The sequence below is a fragment of the Triticum aestivum genome, chromosome 2A (assembly GCF_018294505.1).
Source record: "Triticum aestivum cultivar Chinese Spring chromosome 2A, IWGSC CS RefSeq v2.1, whole genome shotgun sequence".
Taxonomy (NCBI): domain Eukaryota; kingdom Viridiplantae; phylum Streptophyta; class Magnoliopsida; order Poales; family Poaceae; genus Triticum; species Triticum aestivum.
Window position 1 is genome coordinate 5,482,343 of NC_057797.1, and position 13,242 is coordinate 5,495,584.

At 44.0% G+C, this 13,242-nt stretch overlaps 3 protein-coding genes and 1 pseudogene across 3 annotated transcripts; all 4 read left to right on the forward strand.

Moving 5' to 3' along the window:
* The first annotated feature begins 1,376 nt into the window (after window positions 1–1,376).
* LOC123186864 (uncharacterized) lies at window positions 1,377–1,913 on the forward strand. The gene has a single exon (XM_044598537.1). The coding sequence runs from the start codon at window positions 1,377–1,379 to the stop codon at window positions 1,911–1,913; it is 537 nt and encodes a 178-aa protein (XP_044454472.1).
* Window positions 1,914–3,622: 1,709 nt separating this feature from the next.
* On the forward strand, window positions 3,623–5,138 carry LOC123184166 (disease resistance protein RGA2-like; annotated as a pseudogene).
* A 1,595-nt stretch (window positions 5,139–6,733) lies between these two features.
* LOC123184167 (putative disease resistance RPP13-like protein 1) lies at window positions 6,734–8,387 on the forward strand. Its single transcript, XM_044596331.1, has one exon. The coding sequence runs from the start codon at window positions 6,858–6,860 to the stop codon at window positions 8,385–8,387; it is 1,530 nt and encodes a 509-aa protein (XP_044452266.1). The 5' UTR covers window positions 6,734–6,857.
* A 2,391-nt stretch (window positions 8,388–10,778) lies between these two features.
* On the forward strand, window positions 10,779–12,732 carry LOC123184168 (putative disease resistance protein RGA3). The gene has a single exon (XM_044596332.1). It carries the CDS (start codon window positions 10,944–10,946, stop codon window positions 12,462–12,464), a length of 1,521 nt encoding a protein of 506 aa, XP_044452267.1. The 5' UTR covers window positions 10,779–10,943; the 3' UTR covers window positions 12,465–12,732.
* The last annotated feature ends 510 nt before the right edge of the window (window positions 12,733–13,242 follow it).

Below are 13,242 nucleotides of genomic sequence, written 5' to 3' on the forward strand. Positions count from 1 at the left end.
GACCCCATGCTGTTTGAATGTGTCGTGGGAGGCGGGGGGAGCTGCCGTACCTGGAGCAAAGGGGCGGCGAGGTGTCCCCAGGCTTGGCAAACCCGGCGCGTCGCCTCGTCAACGCCGTCTTCTTCCCAGTGCACCACTGCACCAATGACTAACACGGCGCCTTGCACCCGCGGCTCCACGGCGACTACCTCGACACCAGCCATCCCCGACTTGACATCGACCACGGCCTGACCACACTGTTGCTTGAATGGGGAGAACAAAGCTGCAGTACCTGGAACTCAGGGGACGACAGCAAGGCCAGTGGCCAGCCGGTGGCTCCTGGGGGAGGCCATGCTGGCAGCAGTAAGCGCGGAGGTCTGCAAAGGATGAGCTCCAACTACTCTGAATACATCGAGACCTGAAACTGAAGGTAGAGATTCAGTTAACGGATGGTGCGCGTCACTGCTAGCAAAGCAAGAATGAATGGCTTCTCTCGTTGTTAATTCAGTTTAATAACCAAGTTACTGCTAAGTGTGGTATGAGTGACACAAAAATACCGCTAGCCGTGGTAAAAAAAAAAAGAACTGGTATCGGCAATATTTCGGTCACATCTCTCTTCTGAAGAAACACGGGTGCTTTCCGACATTGTACATAGAAAGCAAAAAAAATTCAATTATTGCTGGATCCAAACACCAAAAAGCCTTCTAGACTGCCTTGCCATTCACTTTTCACTCTTTTGTCAAAATTCAACCCTCCATTCAGCGAAAAGCACTCCTTGTCTCACTGGTAGTTTTTGACTAGGCCACGGTTTTTTACAAACCACCACTCCTTGTAGAACAGTCTACTGAAATTAAGTCCAAGTTATAACTATATTCAAAGGAGAAATTCGACAAGTCAGACTCAATTCCACAAGGCAGGCAAAGACCCACTCAGAAATTGGTAAGGCACCACCACATCACATCATATATGTATTGCATGCTGATCCATCCAGCGCTAGCCCCACTGCCTCACTTCTAATATCTCATACAGAACACGCCCATTACTTGACGCCCACATAGATATTCCTCATTGATAATATTCCATCCAGTACTCATTGCTAATTTTATCCCTCGTCCATTGCACCGCTCAAGCTCTGAGACGAGGAGGTTCGCAATCAATGGATATCCTCGTCTCTGCAATACTAGGTGACCTCGTCAGTAGGTCAGCGTCATTTGTGATCAGCAAATACTTCCAGCAGCAGCCTGGCATCGGCAAGATTCTCCAGAGGCTACAGAGTGTCCTACTGAGAATCGACATCATCGTCGAGGAGGCCGAGGCGCGGCACATCACCAACCAGGGGATGCTCCGTCAGCTCAAGATGTTGCGGCAAGGAATGTACAGAGGCCACTACGTTCTCGATGCCTTACTGGCATTTTTTCAAGTCGCTTGCATTCGGAAGCACAAACCCTGATGAACAGCCAAAACTGGCAACAATGGCCATGGAGATTGCTTTGGAACAGAGACAGGATTTCACAAGCGCACATATCGTTGCTGGGATACTGCGAGCTAACATCAATGCTCGATTTTGGCGCACAATTCTTGAATGTGTAAGAGCATATAAACGGACAAATCTCCTTTTGTTTGACCAGCACCCATACTTTCGTTTGCGGGTAGATGAACCGGTGTACTATTGGACCTTGGAGAAGAGCCGCAGATATTTCTTGATTTGCAACTATCATCAGTCAGATTCCACCGAGAGTGTTCCAAAGATCAGTGTGCAGGACATTCTCCTAGGACGTGGTGGTACACTACCCTATGGAGAATTTGAGGCTCTTTCATGGAGGTCTAGCATACCGCCCTACTACAACTACATGGTAAGCTGTAAGATGCAAGCACCACGACTTACAGTGGGAAGGAAGAGGCGCGTGCATCAAGAGGAACAACATTTTATTTGAAAGTCTGCCACACACGTCATGTATGTTACTGCCTTTTCCTGCAAATTGGGAAATGTTATTACACTGACTTTAGAAGTCTTGTCAAGTTTAAACACATATGTCTGTTAGTGTGCAGGCTCTAGGCATGGAGTCGCTGTATCCTAGTAGTACAAGTGTTTGCATGTCGAGTATGTTATGCTTGTGTTCAGGTAAGTACATTCAGAGTCGAGGCGATGTTTGCATGTCTGATAAAATAGAGTCCAAACATGTTGCATTTATAAATTTGAGTATCTGAGTCTGTATGTATCCTATTGACCTGTGAGGGTACTAAATAAATCTAAGCCTTAAAATAGCCCTTGATCATGATGAGAAAAGTGCCCTAAATTTGCTCTGTTTCTCAAGTGTGCGTGTGTTTGATCCTTGGCGAAAGAAAATAAGTTTCAATCCCTCTGACAGATTATTTTCTTGCTGGGTCGAGGTTGGCCCACCATACTGTCTGCAAGTTTTTGGAGAAGCTGAATGTCATTGGTGACTGTGGTAGTTCAGACATCTTTGTGAAATGAAATATGATAATCTGATAAACTTTCTCTCTCCAAATATGCTACTTGATCAACACTATGCACTGGAGTATTCAGAACTAAACCTGGAACAAAAACTGAAACTACTAGGAACCAAACTGAAACTGAGTTCAGTTAGGTTTGGAACAGCTAACAAGCTCCGGCTACTCTGAATACATCAACACCTGAAACTGAAGGTACAGATTCAGTCAATCGGACGGTGCGGGTCACTGTGCTAGCTAGCAAAGCAGAAATGAATGGCTGGGATCGATGGGCCAAAACCCAACCCTCTAGGCCGGTCAAGAAACGGCAGGGTTTTTCTACCCCGTCCGTGTGTCACTGCTGCTCTTTGACTAAACCACGACTCCTCGTAGAACAGTCCACACAAATTAATATAGCACGTCAAAGAGAGATTCTTCAAAGGAAAAAGGGGGTACCAGTTAGTTCTGATGTGACACCATGACATGTGATAAATTAATATTATTTTTGAAAAGACATGTAATAAATTATGCTTGTGTGCATCATCTATCGATGTATAACTCTATTTTCTTTTTTTCCATGTAATAAAAAGGTACTCTTTCATGCTAGAAAAAGTAATGGCCACAACACCTCCAAAACCAAAGAAAAATGTGCACTCGAGTGAGTTGGTTGGCAAAAAGAAACTTAAATATCTCAGACACATTTCTAAAAGCCAGGATCAACATCCAACTATCCTCTTATCCAAACCACTCCACATGCAACTTATAAACTAATTTAAAATATGCCAATGGGGCAGTGGCCTATATCGAATTAACCCTTTTCTTACAATGGCAGTTTTCTTGATTCACTTTTTGCAGTGGCATTTTTCAATGCACGAAGTTGGCAGTGACATGTACCAAATAAACCCTATAAGTATTTCCACAAAAAAATTAACCCTACAAGTAAATAAAAGAAAAGGAAGTAGCAATTCCAACACAACACGTTAAGTAAAACCCAATTTCACACGGCAGGCAAAGACTCACACTACCTTGACATAGTCAGCCACCTTCTAACCTTTCATCCAGAACACATGCCCGGGTCTCTAGTCGAAATTGAGCAACACCCCCATGACTAGTACCACTCACTGCTAATTTTATCCCTTGTCCATTGCAGCACTCGAGCTCAGAGTCGAGGAGGTTCGGCAGTACCCAATCAATGGATATCCTCATCTCTGCAATCGTAGGCGACCTTGTCGGCAGGTCGATGTCCTTTTTGATCAGCAAATACTTCCAGCAGCAACCTGACATCAACAAGATTGTCCAGAGGCTACAGAGTGTTGTATTGAGAATCGACATTGTTGTCGAGGAGGCCCAGGGGAGGGACATCACCAATCAGGGTATGCTCTGTCAGCTCAAGATGTTGAGGCAAGAAATGTACAGAGGACACTATGTTCTTGATGCCTTGAGATTCCGAGCCGCCCTTGACGAGGAGGAGGTGAGCCACTCATCGGCTGCGCTTTGGAAATCCAGTCCAGCCAAACGGCTTTGTTTCTCTCGCACCGGCAGCAGCAGAGGCAACAGAGAAGCACTGCTAATTGGCACAAATAGGAACATACGAGAAGAGCTGCAACAGATGGTTGATACCCTTGAAGACACCATGGACGGTATGAAGGCGATTCTTTTCTTCTTGGAGTTATATCCTCGGATGATCCGCCAACCTTGCGGCACATACTTGTTCTTGGACAATTGCATGTTTGGTCGCCAAACGGAGCGGCAGTGGATCCTGAATTTCTTGCTTAGTCCTGGTGCTACATCAGATTTGGCTGTACTTCCGATCGTTGGCCCAATAAGAGTAGGGAAGAGCACTCTTGTTGAGAATGTCTGTAGGGATGGGAGTGTGCGTGATCGCTTCTCGATGATCCTCTTCTTTCCAGAAAGCAGTCTCAAGGATGAAGGGGTGGTCGACCTGAGAGATAACAATATTAAATTCAGACATCAGAATTGTGCTTCTCAAAATAGGTTGCTGATTATTATTGAAACAGACAAGGATATTAACGAGGAAACATCGAGAAGGCTGAAATCTTCCGCAACCTGCATGACACCTTGCGGTGAGAGCAAAATCATAATCACTAGTCGGTCAGATAGAATTGTGAATCTGGGAACAACGGAAGCACTTCGACTGGATTATCTCTCTCAAGAAGCTTATTGGCATTTTTTCAAGTCAATTGCATTCGGGAGCATAAACCCCGGGGAGCATCCAAAACTGGCAACTATGGCTATGGAGATTGCTTTGGAACAGACACAGTGTTTCACAAGCGCGCGTATCGTTGCTGAGTTACTGCAACATAACTTCAATGCTCGATTCTGGCGCACAGTTCTTGAATGTGTAAGAGAAAGTAAACAGATAAATCACATTATGTTTGGCCAGCACCTACCTTCTTTTGCGGGAAGATGCACCGGTGTATTGTTGGAGATTAGTGAAGATACACAGATATTTCTTGTTTTGCAACCATCAGCAGTCATATTCCGATGAGAATGTCCCCAAGATCAATCTGCGGGACATCATCTTAGGATGTGGTGGTAAACTGCCCTGTGGAGAATTTGAGGCTCTTGCATGGAGGTCTCGCTTACTGCCCTACTACAACTACATGGTAAGCTGTAAGATGCAAGCACCACAACTTACAGTAGGAAGGAAGAAGCGTGTGCATCAAGAGGAAGAACATTTTGTTTGAGTAGCACACTTCTGTGACTCATATCATGTATGCTACCGTGTTGTCCTGTGAGTTAGGAAATATTATTACTCTGCCTTAATTAGGAGTCTTGGCAAGTTAGGTAACATATATGTCTATTAACGTGTAGGCATGGAGGGCTTCTATCCTCCTAGCATAAGTTTGCAAGTCGAGTACATCATGCTGTTGTTTGGGCAAGTACTTTCAGATTCAAAACAGTGTTTGCATCGCCGGTTAAATCAGAGTCCTAGACAAAATGTATTTATAAAGTTGGATGATTGAGTCTGTCTCCTAGTGATCTGGATACTATGGGTAATCTATAAACCTAAGCCTTGCTATCACACATATATTGATCTTTGGACATGAAGAAAAGAATAGGGAAAAGTGCACCAAATCTGCTCTGTTTGATCCTTGGGCAAAAGCCAACATGCTTCAATTCCTCTGTCACATTTATTTTTTGTGGCAGATTCTTTTCTTGCTGGATTTCATTAAGTAGACTGGACCGGTGTATTGTTGGAGATTGGTGAAGAGACACAGATCCTGAGCTGAACCCTTGCTCTTGCTCTTGCACTGGACTGGACCTGACAAGCACAGGATCTAAACTGGCCTGGCCATATTGTTGCTTGAATGGGGGAAAGCTGCAGTACCTGGAGCTCAGCGGACGGCGGAGGGAATACGGGGTTCATAATGAAGCCTGGGAAGGAAGGGACGGTGAGTTTGTAGGCTGGCCGTAGAAGCGCTCGCCGGCGGCCCTAAGGAGGCCAGGTGGTGCAGCTCCAGCCACTCCAAATATATCGACACCTGAAACTGAAGGTGCAGATTCAGTTAACGGCCGGTGCGCGTCACTGCCAGGAAAGAATGAACGGCTGGGATTGACGGTCCTCTGAGTTTGCTGCTGTTGTTGTTAACTCAGTCTAGTTACCAAAAGTTACTGCTAACTGCAGTATGAGTGTTCTGGCAAAAAAAAAAAACTGCTAACTGCAGTAAGAGCAGAACTGGTATCTGCCGATATTTCTCACTGAACAGTAGAAACCAAAGCAAATTCAACTATTCCTAGAGCCAAAGGCCAAAATCCCTTCTAGACTGCTTTGCCATTCATTTCTCACTCTTATGTCAAAATTCAACCCACCCGGTCAGCAAACGGCATGGTTTTTCTCTTCCGCGCCTCATTTATGGTTTTTCACTCCACCACCACTCCTTGTAGAACAGTCTGCCCAAATCAAGCCCAACTTGTATAACACGTCAAGGAGAAATTCCTACAAGGAAAATGGGCACCAGTTAGTTCTGATGTGACATCTTGACCTGTAATAAATTATGCTTGTGTGCATCATCTATCGTCTGGATGCAGATGCCCAGAGGTATAAAATAAGATAAAAGTAAAGGAAGGAAACAAAGTAGTGTTGTTTTGGCATAGATTTGCAACGAGTCAAGTCAGACTCAATTGCGCAGCCTAAGACTCGCTCAAAAATTAGCAGGGCGCCACCACCATCATATATATAGCAGCTGATCATCTTATTGCATTAGATTGGTGCTCCATTATTTATTTCAAAATATACATATAACATTTAAAACTTTAAAAGCTTACCAAGCCTTAACAAGTCTTGAGTCGAAATTGAGCAACCCCCCATGGATTGACGCCCAAGTAGCTAGTATCACTCACTGCTAATTTTATCCCTCTTCCATTGCTCCACTTGAGCTCTGAGTCAAGGTGGTTCGCAATCAATGGATATCCTCGTCTCTGCAATCGTGGGTGACCTCATCAGCAGGTCTGCATCGTTCGTGATTAGCAGATACTTCCAGCAGCAACCTGACATCAATAAGATTCTACAGAGGCTATGGAGTGTCCTACTGAGAATCGGTATCTTCGTCGAGGAGGCCGAGGCACGGCACATCACCAACCAGGGGATGCTCCGTCAGCTCAAGATGTTGAGGCAAGGAATGTACAGAGGCCACTATGTTCTCGATGCCTTGCGATTCCAAGCCGCCCGCGGCGAGGAGGAGATGAGCCACTCGTCATCTGCACTGTCCAAATCCAGTCCAACCAAATGCCTTCGTTTCTCTCGCACCCGCAGTGGCAGCAGCAGCAGCAACAGAGAAGCACTGTTGTTTGGCACAAACAACAACATACAAGACGAGCTGCAACGGATGGTTGATACCCTTGAAGACACCGTGGCTGGTATGAAGGAGTTTCTTTTCTTCATGGAGCTGTATCCTCGGATCCTCCGCCAACCTTATGGTATGTATTTGCTATTGGACAACTGCATGTTTGGTCGCCAAATGGAACGGGAACAGGTTCTGAATTTCTTGCTTAGTCCTGGTGCTACATCAGACTTGGCTGTACTTCCGATTGTTGGTCCAATAAGAGTAGGGAAGAGCACCCTTGTTGAACATGTCTGTAGGGATGAGAGTGTGCGCAGTCACTTCTCGATGATCCTGTTCTTTCCACAAGGTAGTCTCAGGGATGAAGGGGTGGTTGACCTGAAAAGAAACAATATTAATGGTCTAGTAAGATATCGAAACTCTGCTTCTCAGACCAGGTTGCTGATTATTGTTGAAATAGCTGAGGATATTAATGAAGGAACATGGAGAAGGCTGAAATCCTCCACAACCGGCATGACACCGTGCGGTGGGAGCAAAATTATAATAACCAGTCGATCAGATAGAATTGTGAATCTGGGAACAACGGAAGCACTTCGACTGGACTTTCTCCCTCCAGAAGCTTACTGGCATTTTTTCAAGTCACTTGTATTCAGAAGCACAAACCCTGATGAGCAGCCAAAACTAGCAACAATGGCCATGGAGATCGCTTTGGAACTGCGACAGGGTTTCACAAGCGCGCATATCGCTTCTGGGATATTGCGACATAACTTTAATGCTCGATTCTGGTGCACAGTTCTTGAATGTGTAAGAGAAAGTAGACAGACAAATCTCAATATGTTTGGCCAGCACCCAAACCTTCGTTTACGGGAAGATGCACCGGTGTATTGTTGGAGATTGGTGAAGAGCTGCAGATATTTCTTGATTCACAACTATCATCAGTCAGATTCCAGTGAGAATGTCCCTAAGATCAATCTGAGGGACATCGTCTTAGGATCTGGTGGTAAACTACCCTGTGGAGAATTTGAGGCTCTTGCATGGAAGTCGCGCATACCGCCCTACTACAACTACAGGGTAAGCTGTAAGATGCAAGCACCACAACTTACAGTAGGAAGGAAGAAGCGTGTGCGTCAAGAGGAAGAACATTTTGTTTGAATAGCACACTGTCTGTGACTCATATCATGTATACTACCATGTTGTCCTGTGAATTAGGAAATATTATTACTCAGGAGTCTTGCCAAGTTAGTTAACATATATGTCTATTAACATGTAGGCATGCCGGACTTCTATCCTCGTAGCATAAGTCTGTACTTTCAGATTCAATACAGTGTTAGCATTCCGGTTAAATCAGAGTCCAAGACAAAATGTATTTATAAAGTTGAGTGCTTGAGTCTGTATCCTAGTGATCAGGATACTATGTATAACCTATAAACTTAAGCCTTGCTATCACACATGTATTGATCTTTGGGCATGAAGAAAAGAGTAAGGAAAAGTGCATCAAATTTGCTCTGTTTCCCATGTACGCGTGTGTTTGATCCTTGGGCAAAAGGCCAATATGTTTCAATTCCTCTGTCACATTTATTTTTTTGTGACAGATTCCTTTCTTGCTGGATTTAAAGATCAGAAAGATAAGCTGGATCAGGAGTAGTGGCATTACCTGGAGGCCAGGTGATGCAGCTCCCGCTAATCTGAAGGGACAATTCCATTTCTCTCCCTAACTTGAGCCACCACCTGGCGTTTGCCCCTAATTTTCAGTTATGCTCAAAAATAAACCTCTTCCGTCAAGTCACCTTACAGAAATGCCCTTCTGTGTCGTTACCGTCCGGTCAAAGGGCTTTGACCGTCTGGCGAATAGTAACGTGGTGAACAGTAAATTCGAAAAAAAATTAAAAAAATCTAAAATTTTGTGGGATCGAAGATACTCAAGGGATCAAGGTGCTTGCAAATTTTCGCGTAGTTTGGACATTCCAGCAGCTCGTGTCAAAGGAAAAACTTTAAAATGTACGCTGTGAACAGTAAATTCAAAAAACATAGCTAGAAAATTCAAAAAAATATGAAATTTTTTGGCATCAAAGAGGCTGGGGTGCGTGCAAATTTTTGTTGTGTTTCGACACTGTAGGAGCTCGTGGAGAAAAAAACAAAATCTGGCGAAAAAAACTTTGAAAAAAATGCACTGTTTTGTTTTTTTTTTTGCTAGAGCACCTCGCATGTCATTTGATCACAAAAATTTGCAAGCACCTTGCGCACCCAAGCCTCTTTGATGCCAAACAAATTCATATTTTTTAAAATTTTCTTGCTATTGTTTTTGAATTTACTGTTCATAGCGTATAGATTTATATTTTTTTCCTTTGCCACGAGTTCCTGGAATGTCCAAATAGCAGGAAAATTTGCATGCACCTTGCGCCCTTGAGTATCTTCGATCCCACAAAATTTCAGATTTTTTTGATATTTTTTTCGAATTTACTGTTCACCATGTTACTATTCACCAGATGGTCAAAGCCCTTTGACCGGACGGCAATGGCATTTCTATAAGGTGAATTGACGGAAGAGGGGTATTTTTTAGCATACCTGAAAATTAGGGGCAAATGCCAGGTGGTGGCTCAAGTTAGGGGGAGAAATGGAATTGTCCCTAATCTGAATATATCAACACCTGAAACTGAAGGTGCAGGTGCAGATTCAGTTAACGGAAAGAAAGAATGGATGGGGTTAACGGACCTCTGAGTTTGCTGCTGTTGTCGTTAACTCGGTTTAGTTACCAAGTTACTGCTAACTACAGTATAAGTGTCCTGGCAAAAAAAAATATACTACTATCAGCGGTAAAAGGAGAACTGGTATCTGACGATATTTCTCTCACTGAACAGTAGAAACCAAAGCAAATTCAACTATTCCTGGAGCCAAAGGCCAAAATCCCTTGTAGACTGTCTTGCCACCCATTTCTGAGTCTTTTATCAAAATTCAACCCTCCGGTCAATAAACGGTATGGTTTTTCTCATGTCTCATTTATGGTTTTTGACTAAACCAGCACTCTTTGTAGAACAGTCTACCCAAATTAAGTCCAACTTGTATAACCTGTCAAGAAGAAATTTCTACAAGGAAAAAGGGCACCAGTTAGTTAGTTCTGATGTGACATCTTGACTTGTACTCCCTCCGTTCCTAAATATTTGTCTTTTTAGAGATTTTAAATGGACTATCACATACGGATGTATATAGACATATTTTAGAGTGTAGATTTACTCATTTTGCTCCATATGTAGTCATTTGTTGAAATATCTAGAAAGACAAATATTTAGGAAAGGAGGGAGTAATAAATTATGCTTGTGTGCATCATCTATCATCTAGATGCAGATGCCCCAGAGGTATAAAATAAGATAAATGTAAAGGAAGGAAACAAAAGCAGTGTTGTTTTGGCATAGTTTTGCAACGAGTCAAGTCAGACTCAATTCACATGGCAGCCCAAGACTCGCTCAAAAATTTACCAGGGCACCACCACAGCATATAATATCCAGCAGTAGCCTCAGTGACTCACACTACTTTGCCATGGTTAACCTTGAAATCTTCCATCCACAACACCTACCCTGGTGGCTCGGTCTTGAGTCAAAATTGAGCAACACCCCCATGGCTTGACGCCCAAGTAGCTAGTGTCACTCACTGCTAATTTTATCCCTCTTCCATTGCACCACTTGAGCTCTGAGTCAAGGTGGTTTGCAATCAATGGATATCCTCGTCTCTGCAATCGTAGGTGACTTCATCAGCAGGTCTGCATCGTTCATGATCAGCAAATACTTCCAGCAGCAGCCTGACCTCAACAAGATTCAACAGAGGCTACAGAGAGTCCTACTGAGAATCGACATCATCGCCGAGGAGGCCGAAGCGCGGGACATCACCAACCAGGGGATGCTCCGTCAGCTCAAGATGTTGAGGCAAGGAATGTACAGAGGCCGCTATGTTCTTGATGCCTTGAGATTCCAAGCGGCCCTCGACGAGGAGGTAAGCCACTCATCATCTGCGCTCTGTAAATATAGTCCAGCCAAACGGCTCTGTTTCTCTCGCGCCGGCAGTGGCAGCAGCAACAGAGAAGCGCTGTTGTTTGGCACAAACAGCAACATGAGGGAAGAGCTGCAACGGATGGTTGATACCCTTGAAGAGACCGTTTCTGGCATGAAGGAGTTTATTTTCTTCTTGGAGTCATATCCCCGGATACACCGCCAACCTTATGGCACATATTTGGTATTGGACAATTGCATGTTTGGTCGGCAAACGGAACGGGAGCGGGTCCTGAATTTCTTGCTTTGTCCCAGTGCTACTTCAGACTTGGCTGTACTTCCGATCATTGGTCCAAGAAGAGTAGGGAAGAGCACCCTTGTTGAGTACATCTGTAGGGATGAGAGTGTGCGTGATGGCTTCTCCATGATCATGTTCTTTCCAGAAGGCAGTCTCAAGGATGAAGGAGTGGTCGACCTGAAAGGGAACATTATGAATAGTCTAGTCAGACATGAGAATTTTGCTTCTCAAAACAGGTTGCTGATTATTGTTGAAATAGCCGAGGGCATTAGCGAGGAAACACTGAGAAGCCTGAAATCTTCCGCAACCTTCATCACACCTTGCGGTGGCTGCAAAATCATAATCACCAGTCGCTCGGATAGAGTAGTGAATCTGGGAACAACAGAAGCACTTCGACTGGACTATCTCTCTCAGGAAGCTTATTGGCATTTTTTCAAGTCGCTTGCATTCGGAAGCAGAAGCCCTGATGAACAGCCAAAACTGGCATCGATGGCCATGGAGATCGCTTTGGAACACAAACAGTGTTTCGCAAGCGCGCATATCATTGCTGGGATGCTGCGAGATAACTTCAATGCTCAATTCTGGAGCACAATTCTTGATTGTGTGAGAGCATTTAAACAGACACATCTCCTTATGTTTGGCCAGCACCCATACCTTCGTATGCGGGAAGATGCACCGGTGTATGGTTGGAGATTGGCGAGCAGCAGCAAATATTTCTTGGTTTGCAACACTTGTCAGTTAGGTTCCAGTGAGGAAGTCCCGAAGATCAGTGTGCAGGACATCATCTTAGGACATGGTGGTACACTACCACGTGGGCAATTTGAGGCCCTTGGATGGAGGTCTCGCATACCTCCCTACTACAACTACATGGTAAGCTGTAAGATGCAAGAACCACAAATTACTGTGGGAAGGAAGAAGCGCGCGCATCAGGAGGAAGAACATTTGATTTGAATAACCATGTTGTCTGTGGCTCACATCATAGGAAGTATTATTACGCTGCATCTAGGAGTCCTGCCAAATTAGTTAATAACTTAATATATTTCTTGTAGCGTTTGGATGCTTGTGTTTGGGTCAAGGCAATGTTCGCATTGCCGGTTGAATTAGAATCCAAGACAAGTCGTATTTATAAAGTTGAGCACTTATTAGTCTCTACGTATCATGTGGGTACTCCATAAAACTAAGCCTTGTGATAATCCTTGGACTTGAAGAAAAGGGTAGAGAAAAAATTGCCCCAAATTTGCTCTGTTTCTGATGTGTGAGTGAGGTTGATTCTTGGGCGAAAGCCAACAAGTTTCAACTCCTCTGTCACACGCATTTTCTGCGACAGAGTCTTTTCTTGCTGGGTGAAAAGATCAGAAAGTTAATCTGGAATGGGATGGGAGTATTAGCGCTACCTGCAGCTCAGGGCGGTGGGAAGGTAATGATAAAGATAAAACTAAGTTGTTGGTTTCTTGTATATCATCCAATGAACCGAGCTGCATTTTGTATCTTTTGACTCGGACAAAACAATATTTTGGGTAACAAAATATCACGAGAAAGAACATTTGTAGACACCAGGCATGTAGTAGTAGTACATTGTGCTTTCAGAGTCAAGTTTAGAGTCAAAAACAAGTTGAATTTTTAAAGTTGTCTAAATATTGGGCAAGTACTTCAAATTTATCTGAATATTGAACACAGGACTGAAAGAATCCCCATGGATTGTTACTGAAAGAACTCCCAATGGTTCAGC